Here is a 15,237-nt window from a genome sequence, read left to right as displayed (position 1 = left end):
GAGAATATTAATAAACCATTGTCGAATATTGATTGGATAAAAGTTTTAATTGGAGATACTATTGATGAAATGACAGATAATTTCTACGTAATCTATATATATATAAAATTCTCGTGTCACAATGTTCGTTCCCATACTCCTCCGAAACGGCTCGACCGATGCTTATGAATTTTTTTATGCATATTCTATAAGTCTGAGAATCAGCTACTTTCTATCTTTCAAACCCCTAAGTGATAAGGGGTGTCCACCCCAAAAGAATATTTTTTTTATTTTGTAGATAATTTTATTTTTTTTATTTTTTATGATACAGCATACAAAATTACATACTACCCTTAATTGTCACCCCTCTACGATGAACTATTTTTATTATAGTAGATAGCTTATTTTTATTGAACTAAAAAGTGTTTCCTGGAAATAATTATATACATGGCAAAACGACGTTTGCCGGGTCAGCTCATACCTAAAAGACGGAGGATTGGCAGAAATAAATTGCCTAGTTGGTACTCAAGCCCTTTGATACATATAATAAAAGATAAATTAAAAGCTCACAAGCGTTTTAAAACTTATTCAAGAGACTGTCGATGAATTTTCGCTGTTACGCGCTTGATAAAAAAGTGAATCCAAAAAGTGCTTTGATATCTATGAGAAGAGTCGGGATCCCAAAGCGTTGTCGTCATATCTGAGAAATAAACGCCAATGTAGCCCATGATTCTCGGAGATTCATACTCACAATATAAGTTTTATATACACATAATATAAGTCTACTATACAGAAACATTTTAATTTTTCCTAACTAATTTGGGATGGAGAAAAAGACAATAACTTAAACACCTTGTACATCAGTCTAGTTGTTAATAATCCAATTTCTACATTAAATAAGTATTAACCACTTACATTAATGACATTATCTCTTAGAGGCTTAGAACCTATCGACCAGGTAATCTGCGGTGCAGGACGAGAACCAGTAACGATGCACTCCACATCGTAACTTCGGTAAGCAGAAAGCTGTTCTTCTTTCTTCACTATCTGCACACTGAGAGGCCTCACTGTTGACAGAAACAACTTGAAATATAAAAGGTCATTTTTGATTTGATTATTTTTATTTTATTTCAATTCAGTATTTCGAATAAAATAACATTTTACACGAAGTTTGAATGTTCAAGTTTGGAAAAGTCATTGAAAAACTTGAGGTAAATTTTTAAACGAAAAGTTGTTATTAACCGACACTTTTAGATTCAGAAAACAATTTATGATTTTGTGGTGAAATGTATTTTTTGCAACGCATGTGCTACGTATTAATACTAAATGACAAATTAACAGGTTTTACAATGAAATTTCACAACGAAAACTTTTAACTTCCAAGCCTAAAGAACTCAAGAGAAATAAAAATGTAATTTGTTAAAATCATATAATTACGGTCTACTTACAGTTTATGTTTATGATAATCACTTTACTCGGCGGTGGCGATAAGTTTGTGTTGGAGGCCTGACAACTAAGCCTAGCATTAAGATGCTCTCGTCCCAATCTTGGGAATGTTAATGCATTGCTGGTAACTCCATTGTCCTCTTCTTCAAACGTCTCATCTATTATTGTGTTCTCTAAATACCATATGAGACTTGGCCGTGGAATTCCTATTGAATAATTTTTTTAAAAAATCAATAAAATCTTTAACAGGTACATACATATAGCCCGGGATGACAACAATGAATTTTATTTCAAGGAGTTGTTTAATGTTCAGAAATTAGTAAAATAAGCGACAGTCCCTCTATCAGTGGAGCTAAAGGTGACAGCATGAAAAAGTAAACGAAAAAAATATGCTTTAATGTTCTTATACCGAGCAAAAATGTATTTAACTATTGTTTTAATCATATTTAAGAAAAAGCCGTCAGCTGTAATGACAGTCAGTTATATGTCAGTCACGTGCATGAAAGCCCTTTAAATTTTTGAAATTTATGCATCAAAAATTTTTAAAATAATATAGGAAATCGTCTATTTATTTAAAATTTTAAATGGTAAACCATTAACAGAAATAAAATAAATTTAAAACGAATACCTATTTGAGATAATAAAAAAATTTCAATAAAACTTTAACGCATGCACTTGTATAATTCTTTTTGTTGAGCATTTCTATAAACTAATAAGCCTATTAATGGTAAATACTTATATGATATGTAATAATATATAAATATAGATAAATGCAAAAGGTTAAAATGTACTACTTTCTAATCTTGGAAAAAATCTAGATTAATAGTAAAACTCACTGCCTTACCACAAGCAACTGAGATATTGAAATTTATTGCTTCCCATGCGACCGTTGTATTTCAACAGAATAACTCCAAATTATTAACTAACGCGAATATGGATTATTCAAACAATCAGTATTAAGAAAGATGTTGTCGAGTTAATTTTAACATTCTATTCCTCGTAGTAAGTTATAGTTTCAGTACACAATTTTGTAATATCTAATCTGGAATCTCGCTGTTGGCCTTAAGAGCCTCTACAACTCAGCTCGGGCTGTTTTGGTGAGCGTAGCTCGGCCTGAATGGCGTTTTATCCCGCGGCTAGCGCCAGGGCGTCTCCTGTGAGACTCGAACCTCGGCTTGGGCCGTCTCGGGCTGGTCAATCGCCTGTAGGGCAGGACGGAAGCTCACTGGAGTGAGCGAAGTGCGAAGTAACGGTCCCCGGTGGCTGTTATTTACCCTAATCTGTGTTTTATTACGTTAAGGATGAAAAATATATCTAAATATACTAATATTAAAACCCTGAAGAGTATGTTTAGTTGTATCGAGTTATCCATTCCATTTATTAAAGGTGACAGACTTCATTCCGAATTTACACGGGAATCTTTCGCGTATGGTAAATATCAACTACTATTTTTAAGGCTTATTTTCTTCCACGAGCATATATTGTATTACATTTAATCTCTTAATTTATACTTATATAAACATTTTGATGATAAGTTTCATTCATCAATATTCAACAGCTTACATAACTATGCTATACAACTAACTATTTTCTGCATTTTGATGTTCTTTCATCACTGCACAATTAGATCAACATTGTGAACTTTCTGTGACAGAAATATATTATTATTTTAAGTAACGTATATCGTTTTGTTTCCACGTTATTTAACATATATTAATAATATAACTTATAAATATAACTAGCGGACCCGACACACGTTGTCCTGTCTTAACTATGAATATTGATTTCGAATTGGTATAATTGACTAAAAAAATATAGTGTAATGCTTGCAGAAACAAAGTGTAATGCTTAATGTATTGTAATGAGTTATGATATACAACATTCTTTTTTTTTGGTTTTTCTGGCGCGTACATAAATAGTTTTGTTGAAATTCCTACTCGTGAACACGCGGCGTATAACTGAATGTGAAAAACATGTCAACAACATAAATTTTCAAGATTAATACCACAGACAATTAGCGACTGTAATTATTTTATCAATACATTAACTCCGATCGAAGCATTTGTTTTAAACGATATTAATTTTTATTACATCCCCTTTGACGATATTTGTAGCACGCATTCTATTAATGTTCTGTAAATTGCCAAAGGGATATATCATAAAAGTTTGAATTGTAAAAGCGCTATGCACTGAAAAAAAAATTTTGCTGTATCAAAAGTCTGGATTGCTTAAATTAAAAAAAAAATCTACTTTTCTGCGCAATTTTTTTTCTTCATAAAAACCTTCTGACAAGAATAAATACAACAAAAAAATAATTCTCAAAAATGTTCCAGCCGTTCACGCGTGATGCCGTGACCAAGGGAAATAGGGATTCATTTTTATATATAAAGATAACATAACTTACAATCGATATAATGTTTTTTTACGACGTTTTACTACAGACGGACATAAATGCAAATTCACCACATTATTTATGTAACTCGAGCGCTTATCAGCTAATACGCTCAGTGTCTTCCGAATCGAGTTGATACATAGGGAAGGAGATTAGAGAGGTATTTTTGATGTTTTAGTCTAAGTAAAAATTAAAATCTAAAAAACACTCATACAAGATTAGACGCCTTAGGTTTTAACAAAATTCATTTATCTCTAGTCCGCACACTAGGGAATCCCTGTGTAGTAGGTAAATAGATAACAATTATTCCATGGTACATGGTGACATACATGTTTAAAACACAGTTTTTTGAGAAAAAATTGTTTTAGTGTAACAAAGAATCAAACACAAGTCTTATGAGACATTAAGTATGCGTGAATGTGTAAGTTTTGGAATGGGTGGGTGTGTTCGCATGTATTTGAGGGAACATAGATACCGGCAAACATCTTGAACAAATGTCCTTACATGCGCAGAAGCGATTTTTAGGTAGCACTGCGCGGCGGCGGGAGAGTGACATGTCGATCGGCCGGTATCTGTATCTGAAAGTTGTTTCACGCTCATGCGTGTGCTGTGTGTTACCCTTCTGTAGATTCGAATTCCAATTCAAATTTGGTATCGGGAATACAAAAAGTATTTTCTTAGATGTGTGCGGATTTGTTAGTCTATGTAGTTTATGATATCTTAAACATATTGCTAAGCTTTCTTACTGAATAGGTTTTTGTTTCTAGGTGGAGTTTGGGGTATCTAAACGGTCTGCGATAGGCAACTTTAAGAATTGCTTTTTGTGCACATTCCAACTTAATCAGTGAAAATTCAGCCGTTCCTTCCCATGCAGGTAGACAGTACGTTATCATGGACTGACAAAGTGCTAAATAAATTATTCTAATAACCTCTGCTACTCGTTTCAGTCGATTGATGATCTGCTTTCTGATTAGCTTTCTGGTTCTAGAAGACTGTGCATCAATGTGCGTTTGTATTCTAGAACTGGACATTGGCATGGATGTTGGTTATGGACTGCTAAGTGCTACATGATATATCACAGACGTATTTTCAGCGAATGAATAAAGTTTTCCGTTGTCCAGTGGCAGACTGCACTATATATTAAAAACAAAGTGGGTGCAAGCGCTCCCCTGTGGTGATTCCACATTTGACATGGTTCCGGTGACTTGTATATCCCCTAGGCTATCACGCTGTTGCCTATCCTTAAGGTAGGATTGCATTGCAGAGCTACCCCTCTGGGTGGCATTCGCACAGGAAGAATGAATCGCTGACCCATACGACGAAGGCGAAGACTAATCATCTAGGCTGTCTCTTTGCGTCGAACTCCACTTTAAATGATCAAGGACATTGTTGCGGTATGATACTTCGATGCCTAAAATTATACTCCGGCAACGTGCTATCCGCAAACCTCTAAATTCTATGGACATTCTAAATCGAGCGGGCCTGATGGCATTTCCCCAATTGTATTGCGTACTTGTGCTCCTCAACTCACAAGTGGCTTCGGTCCTAAATGCGGACGACACTATTGGGGATATTCTTTACAGTGTCCGGGCTGGTATTTCGGGCAGTTATCGATCAGTACTGGAACAAATTTGTGACTGGAGACGAAATTCTGCTACATAGAATTTCGGACTGGGGTAGACAAAATTTAGTCTAATTTAGACGCTTTGTCGCTTCTCCTCCCCTCAAAAACACTCTCTATAAAGTCTTCTGTTTTTTCTTCTTCTGTTTGATCTCTTAGCGTTGCGTAGAGATTGGTGGTCATTCTGCATCGTCTTTCGTATTTGCTAAAGAGAGTGTTCACAGGATTTATATACCATCTACTAGCTGAGTTTCATAATAGGACGTCAAGGTAGAATACAAAATACCCCCTTCTCACCTCAACTTCGACGTCAATCCACAACTGAGCATTTCTTAAGCCGGTTTTTGCCACACACCACTACTACTCTGTGGAACCAGCTGTTCACAGACGTAGTTCCGAAACAATTCGACTTCAAGAAAAGAGGGTCCCAATTCTGAAAATTCCCACAACGTACTTGTGAGCCTTCCAGAAATTTGTACATGGGCGGCGGATGAACAAAACAAAACTGCCCGTTTGCTTCCTGATAAATAAAAATAAATGTTTTGATTTCGGATTCACTTCTTAAAAAATGTTACTTTTTAGATAATACTGAAGCTAACCTTTACTAAAGGTAAAAGTTAGGTTAATTGGTGGTCTTACCTCCATTTACTTCACACAATAGCTTCATCGTGTCTCCTTCATTATATGGTTCCAACAAGCGAATTGAGTGCTGCGTCCTCTCATCAATTATGGTCGGTCTATTCGGTGGAGCTAAGTATTGAAAATTGATAGTTTTTAAAAAAAAAAACTTCCAATCCTCAGTTAATAGGATTTAGCCTTCAGAAATAGAAGTTTGCATAAATATTAGGATACTAAGACCTATACCGTACTACAATACATATATATAATATAAGATATACTTTTTCATAGTAGTTGTAAAAAAAATTAAACATGACATACCTATTGAAACTTATCGTACGTATCGTATCGTAGGAGGCATATTAGAATAATAAGACATTTGGTTTTATCTAACTAAACGACTGTATTATTTAAATTAATTTAGATTTTTTATTTATAAATTATCTTGAAATTTTGTTATTTAATTAATATTTAATTTGTTATATGTATGCTCGAAAATGTACCCAAAATATTTTTCATTTAAGACAACGCTTTTGAACAAAGGGTGCCAAACAATGAAAGCTGTCCATTCATATTTTTTTCACTATTCTTGTATTTTGATAAAATAATTAACAATAAGTTTTGTGGGCTATTCTAGTGTGCAAGTACTGTCGCTGTCGCCGGTACCATTTCAATAAATCAATCAAGCTTCGTTTTTATGGAAGAACGATAAGTTTCAATACAAGAAAATTGTAATTCTACCACATAATATAGACATTAAATAGCATTACGATGTCTGAAAATAGGCGAAAAGCTGTGAATAATTAAGTTGAAATGTATTTATTAATATAATGCATGAAGTATTATCGTCTATGAGAATATTTTGGTAAAACAAAACGATCTGGGCTTTCTGTGTTTCTCCTTAACTATCTATAATATACTAACTATCTAATAAAATGTTGGATGTGGTTAAGTATTTAATTAGCATTGATTTAAGAAACAAGAGTAGGTATAGTTTACAGGGAAATTATGTTATTTTACTTGTACTGGGATGTGTGGTATATATGGAAAGTTTTATATAAATAACACTTTTTAAATAGACGCTGTGTGTGGTTCTTGTAAATGGCGATAGGTATTTTATTCAATTTAACTATACACCTTATTATTATCTTAATTTAAGTTTTTTATTTCTTACAATAACGTTAATACATTGATTGTTACAGGAATACTTACTGATGACTGTCAAATTAACCATATAATTTCGTGTTGCTGAGCGTAGGAAGTCTACCCGACACCAGTATATTCCACTATCTGCTGGAGTCACATGTTCCAATAAAAGAATAGCAGGAGTGACCGTAGCGTAGAAGTAGGCTCGAGTACCAATTGCACTGGATGACGATTTCGGCTGACTCATTGGGCGCCCGCGCACTTCATAACTGTTGACAATTTGATCATAACGATTGACATCTGGATTTTTTACGGTATTTAGGTTGAGGAAAAGGTCTTTTCGCAATCTAGTATGTATGAATTAGTAATAAAATCTCTTTGGCTATACTATTTGTATCTGGCTGGTTTTGATATCATTAAAAGTTTAAATTTTAAAGAAGATAATTCCAAATTCATTCAATCACTCATTCCAGATTCATTAATCAGACAGTTTTTTGTTGATAATCTATAATATAAAAATGAATCGCAAAATGTGTTGGTAAGCGCATAACTCTACAACGCCTGGAACAATTGCACCAATTATTTTTTTAATGTTCCTTGAAGTCTTGATGAAGATGGTTTTTACGGCGAGAAAAATTCGAATAATTTCCGGGAAACCCCTAAAACAGCCCTTTTCTTTTTCCCATACAAACATTTTGTAAATAAAATGTAGAGTCAATTTGATCTTTATTGCTATTCGATAAAGTTCATATTAAATTACAAGCACTCACTGTTGTCTAAGCAATGTCGCGTTCCGAAACATAACAAGTGATAATATCGCGAACCCGACCAAATTGAATAGTCAAAAAATGTGAGAGCTATAGATAATTAGTACTGATTTTTAATTTGGTTGGCTTCTCGATATTATTTATTTTATTTTAGTTTCGGCATGCGACATAAAATGCATATGTTTTTACGTCATTACATCTGTCAAACAAATCGCGTTAAAAAAAGGATTAAATTTTTGAATTATTATTTTAATAACCTTATCTGAGCAAAATTATTTGAATACATACTAATAGGAAAATATATCAATAAGGCACACAATTTTTAAATATTTGTTACTTTTAGATTCCCACTATCCTTTTAGATTATTTTCCAATCAGGTTTGAACCCTAAGTTCGCCTCTTAGTTTGAAGCCCTCTAGTAGACATCCCAATTGGGGTTTTTTAGTGGGTCACAGAAGAGTGGCCAAAGCTCGTGGAAGCGAAGATACTTTGGTCACCCGAGCTGAAACTCACACATCGGTCTATCATCAGGGTGATGGTTCTGCCATGAGAATTTTTTGCGCCGACTATAAAATTGGTAGGAACAAAAAACTGCCACATTTCAAATCAAATCTATGGGGTCCGCTAGTATTACATAAAAATCTATGACTTTGTATTGTCTATCTAGACGTTGTGATGTCATTAGTCACTCTTTGTAAACGTCATTCAAAAAAGAAATTATACAATTAATTCGTCCTTCTGGCCATATAGTCTTGTGGTGTTGCAGATAAAGCGCGTTCTGGAATCGAAGCTTTGTATCGGCCGGAGTTGTAACCTAAGTCAGGAAGTAATGGATGTTGCAATTTTTTTTTAATTTCTGTTTTTTCTTAATTCTATATGAAAATATTTAATTTAATTTTAACATATATAATATATGAGAAAAATTTAATTCTCTAAGGGAATAAATATAAAAAGAAGGGAGGAAAGGAGGGAACAGAAAGATAAATAATTTTGCGTAGGTAGTTAGAAACATAATTTCAAAGTATGGACAAAAATTAAATGGATTACCTTGTAGAATCGATATACCAAAAGCTGTGCGAAAAGTTGGAAGACCAGACAAGAATAATAACAGAAAGTATAACAAAGTCCGTCGACAGCAGTATAAATGTGAAGCTGGCAGAATTAACTGAAGAAAATAAGAAACATAAATCGGATATCGTCATTCTAAACGAGAAAGTAAAATTCCCATATGAAAAGAAAAAATAATTTATTATGTTTTGGCATAAATGAAAGTCAACAAGTAGAGGCTAACCTGCTTATACACATAATAAAGTTGATAAATAATTCAACTGGATTATCTTTGGATCCTAAAGATCTAAGTTCAGCATATAGACTAGGCAAATAGAGTGACAAACCTCGCCTCGATACTGAAAAATGGAAAGAAATTTCCATCTAACATGTATGAAGTATTAGAAAAACGAAAACTATTACAAACCGAACTAAACTATTATAAGCTGAACGTGCTAAAGGGAGAACATGTTATATTATAAAAGATTCACTCGTTATATACGAGAATAAGCGTGAGAAATTTGAAAAACGAAAGAGAAACTTCTCAGAATCTCCGAAAGAATCTCAACCTTAATCAACAACTAAAAAAATAAACTTACTCGTTGACTATGAAGCGCATGGTTCCATTACAACGCCGAAACAACAAAAAAACTAGTATGCGCCACTGACCGCACGAACCAACATAATTCACTCAAATGCAATAACGAAAGAGAAAATACACTAATCACCCCAAGCCGGCTGGTCACCGTGGGGCTCAGCGACCCTCTAAATTCAAGATTCTTTACAAATGCAATCAATTTCAACAGACCTTACCCACTACATCACATCTCTCCCGCAACAGAAAAATCCCATGAATTTGAAGAAGATGAAGAGTCATATTTAAAAACTTTAGAAACCAAAATAAAAGATACTGATGAAGGCAACGTAAACAAATATTAGGTCCTTACATATTAAATTGGCGTTTTGTATGGGAGGAACAAAAAGTCGAATATTTTAAAATATAATATATTTAATTAATCAAAGTATGATCCATTGTTTTGCTATGCACTTTTGCCATCTCATAGGTAGTTCATTGATCCCTTTACTAAAAAAACCAGTCGGACGGGAATCAATAAAATCTGTGAAGGTGATTTGGACTTCCCCATCAGAGTTATATTTTTTCCCTTGCAAGAAGTTGTCCAAATTTCGAAAAAAATGGTAATCTGTTGGAGCAAGGTCCGGGGAGTACGGAGGATGTCTTAGACATTCCAATTGAAGCTCTTCTAATTTGGTAGCCGTCTGTTGTGCAGTGTGTGGTCTAGCGTTGTCGTGAAGTAGCAGTGGCGTGGAGCGATTGATGATCCTAGGTTGTTTAGCCGCTAGCTTTTCCATCATGGTTTGCAATTGCTGACAATAGACCAGATGGCCAGATTTGAGAAAACTGCAATGAACAATACCGGCACTAGTCCACCAAACGCTTACAAGTAACTTTTTTGGGGTTAATTTTCGCTTGGGGTAGGATTTGGCTGGCTGGCCAGGATCCAACCATTGCACTGAGCGCTTCCGATTATCGTAAAGAATCAATTTTTCATCACAGGTAATGATTCGAAAATACCTTCATTATTATGCCGGTTCAGTAATGTAACGCAGCAGTCGACGCGCGTTTGCCGGTTTGCTTCAGTAAATTCGTGAGGTACCCACTTTTCAACCTTTTTAATCTTCCCAATTTGCTTCAAGCTAATTAAAACAGTTTTATCCCTAACACCGCAGCCTGCAGCTAACTCGGACGTGGTTTGCGATGGATCCACTTCCACAATAGCCTTCAATACTTCATTATCAACTTGGGTCTCAGGCCGTCCACGGGGCTTGTTCTGCAGGTCGAAATTTCCAGAACGAAAACGTTGGAACCAAAAACGAACTGTGTTTTCTTTTGCAACATGACCGCCATACACATCATTCACCCTTCGAGTCGTTTCTGCAGCACTAGTGCCACGGCGGAACTCGTACTCGTAAATAATGCGATACTTTAAGTTTTCCATAAAACAGAAAAAAACAAATGAATGACGGTCATCGAAGCACAAATACATGAGTAAATAGCTGTACAAATTTGAATTTGGAATTCCTTACCAAAGAGGAGAACATCGTGATTAAAGGCCAGTACGAAATACGCCAATTTCATATGTAAGGACCTAATATTGTGATCAAAAACGTCACTAACGAGCTTAAGAGCCGTTAGACTAAAAAGTAAAAATAGAAATAATCGAAAAGGTTATATTATCTCAAATTACATAAAGGATATAATTCCCAGAAGAAACGAGTTGACTCGTAACTCACATTTAAGCAGGACATAAATATAGACAGAAATAAAATAGGACAACAAAAAATATAGATTACAAGTACTAGATAATTTTTTAACAGAAACAAGGAGTCTAAAAAAAGGGTTTGAGAGCACTTAACGTAACCAAACAACGTATACCTCGAATAAAAAACCAGTTCAACATCGACAATATACTCTAGCTCCAAAATAATTGAGGTAGCTACTAAATTCTACAAAGAGTTATATGGTTCTAAGCATATAATAAATAATACAGAAAATTTTGAAATACATCGCAACAGTATACGGACTGAAAGATTTTCAACTTATGAAGTTATCAAAGCTATGGAAAAATGAAAGAAAGAGAAAAGCTGTGGACCAGATGGCATAACAAATCAAGCTATAAAAATTGGAAGATTTATGTTCTCACAAAATCATGTTTAAAGCTCTTGGTGAATGTAATGTTACTTATAAAATAATAGAACTCATACAAAATATATACCATCAAAGCGTAAGCCGCGTGAAGTTAGATAGAATAGGCCCAGAAATAAAAATATGCAAGGCGACCCTTTATCACCTAGAAAATTTATAACGGTTCTACAGAGCATTATGACCTTCAAACACGACAAACCTTCAATGGGAGAAAAAAGGGATAGAAATAAACGGTCAGTATCTAAGCAACTTGAGGCTCAAACAGTGCTTCGCAGCTACGCGAATTGATTTGCGCAAGTAAATGCATTAGTCTAGAAATAAACACCTCCAAAACTAAAGTTATGACTAACAGCAAAGAACGACCAGTTTTTGACAATGCCACGTCTCTTGAATATGCGCAGAACTACATATACCTAGGTAAGCAAATATCGTTTAGCCAAAATCGACATGTGGATAAAACAAACAAACGAGTAAACTAATTTTGGGCATTAAAAGAAGTTCTGAAATCCGACCTTAACTTAACTATAAAAAGAACAGTCATGGACACATGCATACTTCCATGTCTGTCATATGGATTAAAAACGTAGATTTTTAATATGCCAAAGAGCTATGGAGCGCTCGATTCTTCAATTGAAACTAAAAGACGAGGTAGAAAACAACGATGCCGTACAAAAAAGTTAAAATGGAAATGGGCCGGTCACATTGGCCGCATTTGAGATAGCAGATGGGTCAATAAGACCCTTAATTGGAATGGCCCAGTGGAAAGAAAAAAGAGAGGATGCCCACCAAAAACTTGGGAAGACGAAATAAAAAGGTTGGCGAAAAAATTGTCACAATGAATAGACAAGTGGAAGAAGTTGGAGGAGACCTTCACTCCGTCGTAGGTCGAGAACTAGTAAAAACATATCTGACATGCACTTAGTGTAACTATAGTGTAATCGAATTAAAGGCTATTTTTATTTATTTATTTTAATTCCAAATTCAAATTAGGAAAATGTGTGATTTTTATTTATTTTTCGTACTGTCAAGATGAGTGAATCTAATGAAGAAATTCGATACATTTTAAAAAAGCACGCAAGCCGCAAAAAAAATTGCGATGTTTATGGACCTAGTGCAGTGTCTGTGAGGGTAGCACAAATTTGGTTTAAGCGTTTTCAATCTGGAAATTTTGATGTCAAAGATGCACGTCGCTTTGGTCGCCCTATTACAGATAAAATGGATGCCATTTTTAAAAAAGTGGAGCAAGATCAGCATATCAGTAGTTACGACGTAGCTGAAGAACTGGGAATAGACCACAAAACAGTTTTGGCGCATTTAAAAGAAACTGGGTACACAAAAAAGCTCGATTTTTGGGTACCTCACGAGCTCACTGTAAGAAATCTAATGAACCGGGTAAGAACCATTTTTGAAGAAGCTGATAACTGGTGATGAAATCGGGATCACGTACGATAAGAACGTGCTAAAAAGGTCAAGGGCCCGTCAAGCTTCGCAGACTGTGGCGAAACCCGGGTTAACTCGCAACAAGGTGATGGTGTGTGTGTGTGGTGGGATTGGAAGGGCATTTTCATTATGAGCTGTTACCACCAGGTATGACCTTCGATTATGAGTATGAACAACTGATGAGATTAAAGCAAGAAGTTGAGAGAAAGCAGCCGGAATTAATCAACAGAAGGGGTGTGGTTTTCATCATGATAATGCATCCGCCGTATAGTCCTGATCTTGCACCTTCAGATTTCTACCTGTTGCGGTATCTTCAGAATTCTTTAGGCAGTGTCAGGTTAACATTACGACAGGACTACCAAAACCAATTGTCGCGGTATTTTGATCACAAGATGGCAAAAAGTTATCGAACAAAATGGTACCCACATACTTTAGGTAAATATAAATAAACTATATTAAAAAATGTTGTGAATTTTCTTATAAAATGCGAAGATACTTTTTCTCCTATCTGTTATTTAAAATTAACCAGCTACTTAAAAAGCCAATAAAAAAGATTTAAATATGTTTACCATGGCTCTAAAACTTCAAAGGTAAGCTGCCTTTTACTTTCTTAACTCTGACATTTACTCATCAGGGATCACTTAGATAAGATAAATAGTTAATTTACCGTTAATTTAAAGAACTAATTTAAGTTCAACAGTATATCTAAAATATAAGCCTTAGGTATAGAATTCAATCGCTATATTTACGTGTAAATAGGTTGCCCATTAGCCTTTTTGAACCACAGCACCATGTCCACCTTGTCTTGAGCACTGGGCTGAGTGTCACATGGAAGAAATACCTTATTACCTGCCATCGCCGTTACGTGAGCTGGCCATACTGAAACACAAATAATAGTTATTAATGGACAAAAAACTTTTCTGACAATGTAAAAGCAAATATATAATATTTATTAAAAATCATGACATTTTTTATGTTATCAAACTCAAACATTCGTCCAAACCACTTTTGTATGTCAATACACTTTAGAAAAACCTCAAACTGTTCAACGTGTTAAAGAATTCACAAACTACCTAGGTAACACTGAAAATGTTTAGAAAATTAAAAACGGCTTAATGTAGAAATTTGCCAATACTTTTATTGTTTTTCGAAGTAATCTATGTTCCTCTCTACACGTCGTCGCATTCGATAGAACCACTGAGAAAAGCAGTGGGCCCATTCTTCCTTCAAGAAAAGAGCGTACCAATTCTTAAAAGGCCGGCAACGCACTCGCGAGCCCTCTGGCATTGAGAGTGTCCATGGGCGGCGGTATCAGGCGAGGTCAGGACTGTATGGTGGATGACTCATTATCTCGACACCTGCCTTAGTCAATATTCAACAGTCCGTTTTGCGCGAGTGCGCTGAAGCATTGTCGTGGTGAAGAAGGATCCTGCTTCAAGGGCGCTGCTGTCGATTTTTTTCCAAGACCACAGGCAAACAGCGATTGACATATCAGTCTGCAGCAACTGTCCTTCCATCTTCTAGCACAACTGACGCGAAATGACCTTTCTGGCTAAAGAATTAATCATATTTTTTTCTTGACTTCTTCCTTTATTTACCTTCGTTGACCGATCCTCGAAAGGAAACACCCACTGAGCTGATTGTCTCTTGGTTTCGGGTTCGTAGCAATATATCCAGCTTTCATCACCAGTCAAATACAACATTTGAGTTACCGACGTTGAACTTATCTAACACTTGGCGACATGCGAAGGTGTTTCTGGTCGTCGGTAAAAGTATATGGAATCCATCTGGTACAAAGCTTCCTGACGCCTAAATGTTCGTGTAATACTTCAACTTGACTCATATCAATGCCTAGGCTTGCCCGTATCTGCTGATAGGTCACGCTCTTATCTTCTTGTGTCGCACAGCACTGATATTATCTTCAGTAGTCGCTGTTAAAGTACGTCCCTCACGCGGATCATTATTGAGCTTACTACGTCCACTACTTCGTCCTACTACTTAAACTCTTTAAACCAATTGTAAATAGTGGCACGAGATGGGGCTTCATTAAGAAATT

General features: G+C 35.2%; 1 protein-coding gene across 1 annotated transcript; it reads right to left on the bottom strand.

Moving 5' to 3' along the window:
* Window positions 1–882: 882 nt before the first annotated feature.
* On the bottom strand, window positions 883–14,037 carry LOC123716494 (synaptogenesis protein syg-2-like). Its single transcript, XM_045672259.1, has 5 exons — window positions 13,931–14,037; window positions 7,269–7,471; window positions 6,078–6,188; window positions 1,428–1,631; window positions 883–1,046 (listed from the first exon to the last, which is right to left on the bottom strand). The coding sequence occupies exons 1-5, from the start codon at window positions 14,035–14,037 to the stop codon at window positions 883–885; spliced, it is 789 nt and encodes a 262-aa protein (XP_045528215.1).
* Between the last annotated feature and the right edge of the window lie 1,200 nt (window positions 14,038–15,237).

The sequence above is a fragment of the Pieris brassicae genome, chromosome 11 (genome assembly GCF_905147105.1).
Source record: "Pieris brassicae chromosome 11, ilPieBrab1.1, whole genome shotgun sequence".
In the NCBI taxonomy this organism is placed as follows: domain Eukaryota; kingdom Metazoa; phylum Arthropoda; class Insecta; order Lepidoptera; family Pieridae; genus Pieris; species Pieris brassicae.
Note: the sequence above shows the minus strand (reverse complement) of the source record. Positions and strands in the feature narration are given on the sequence as shown.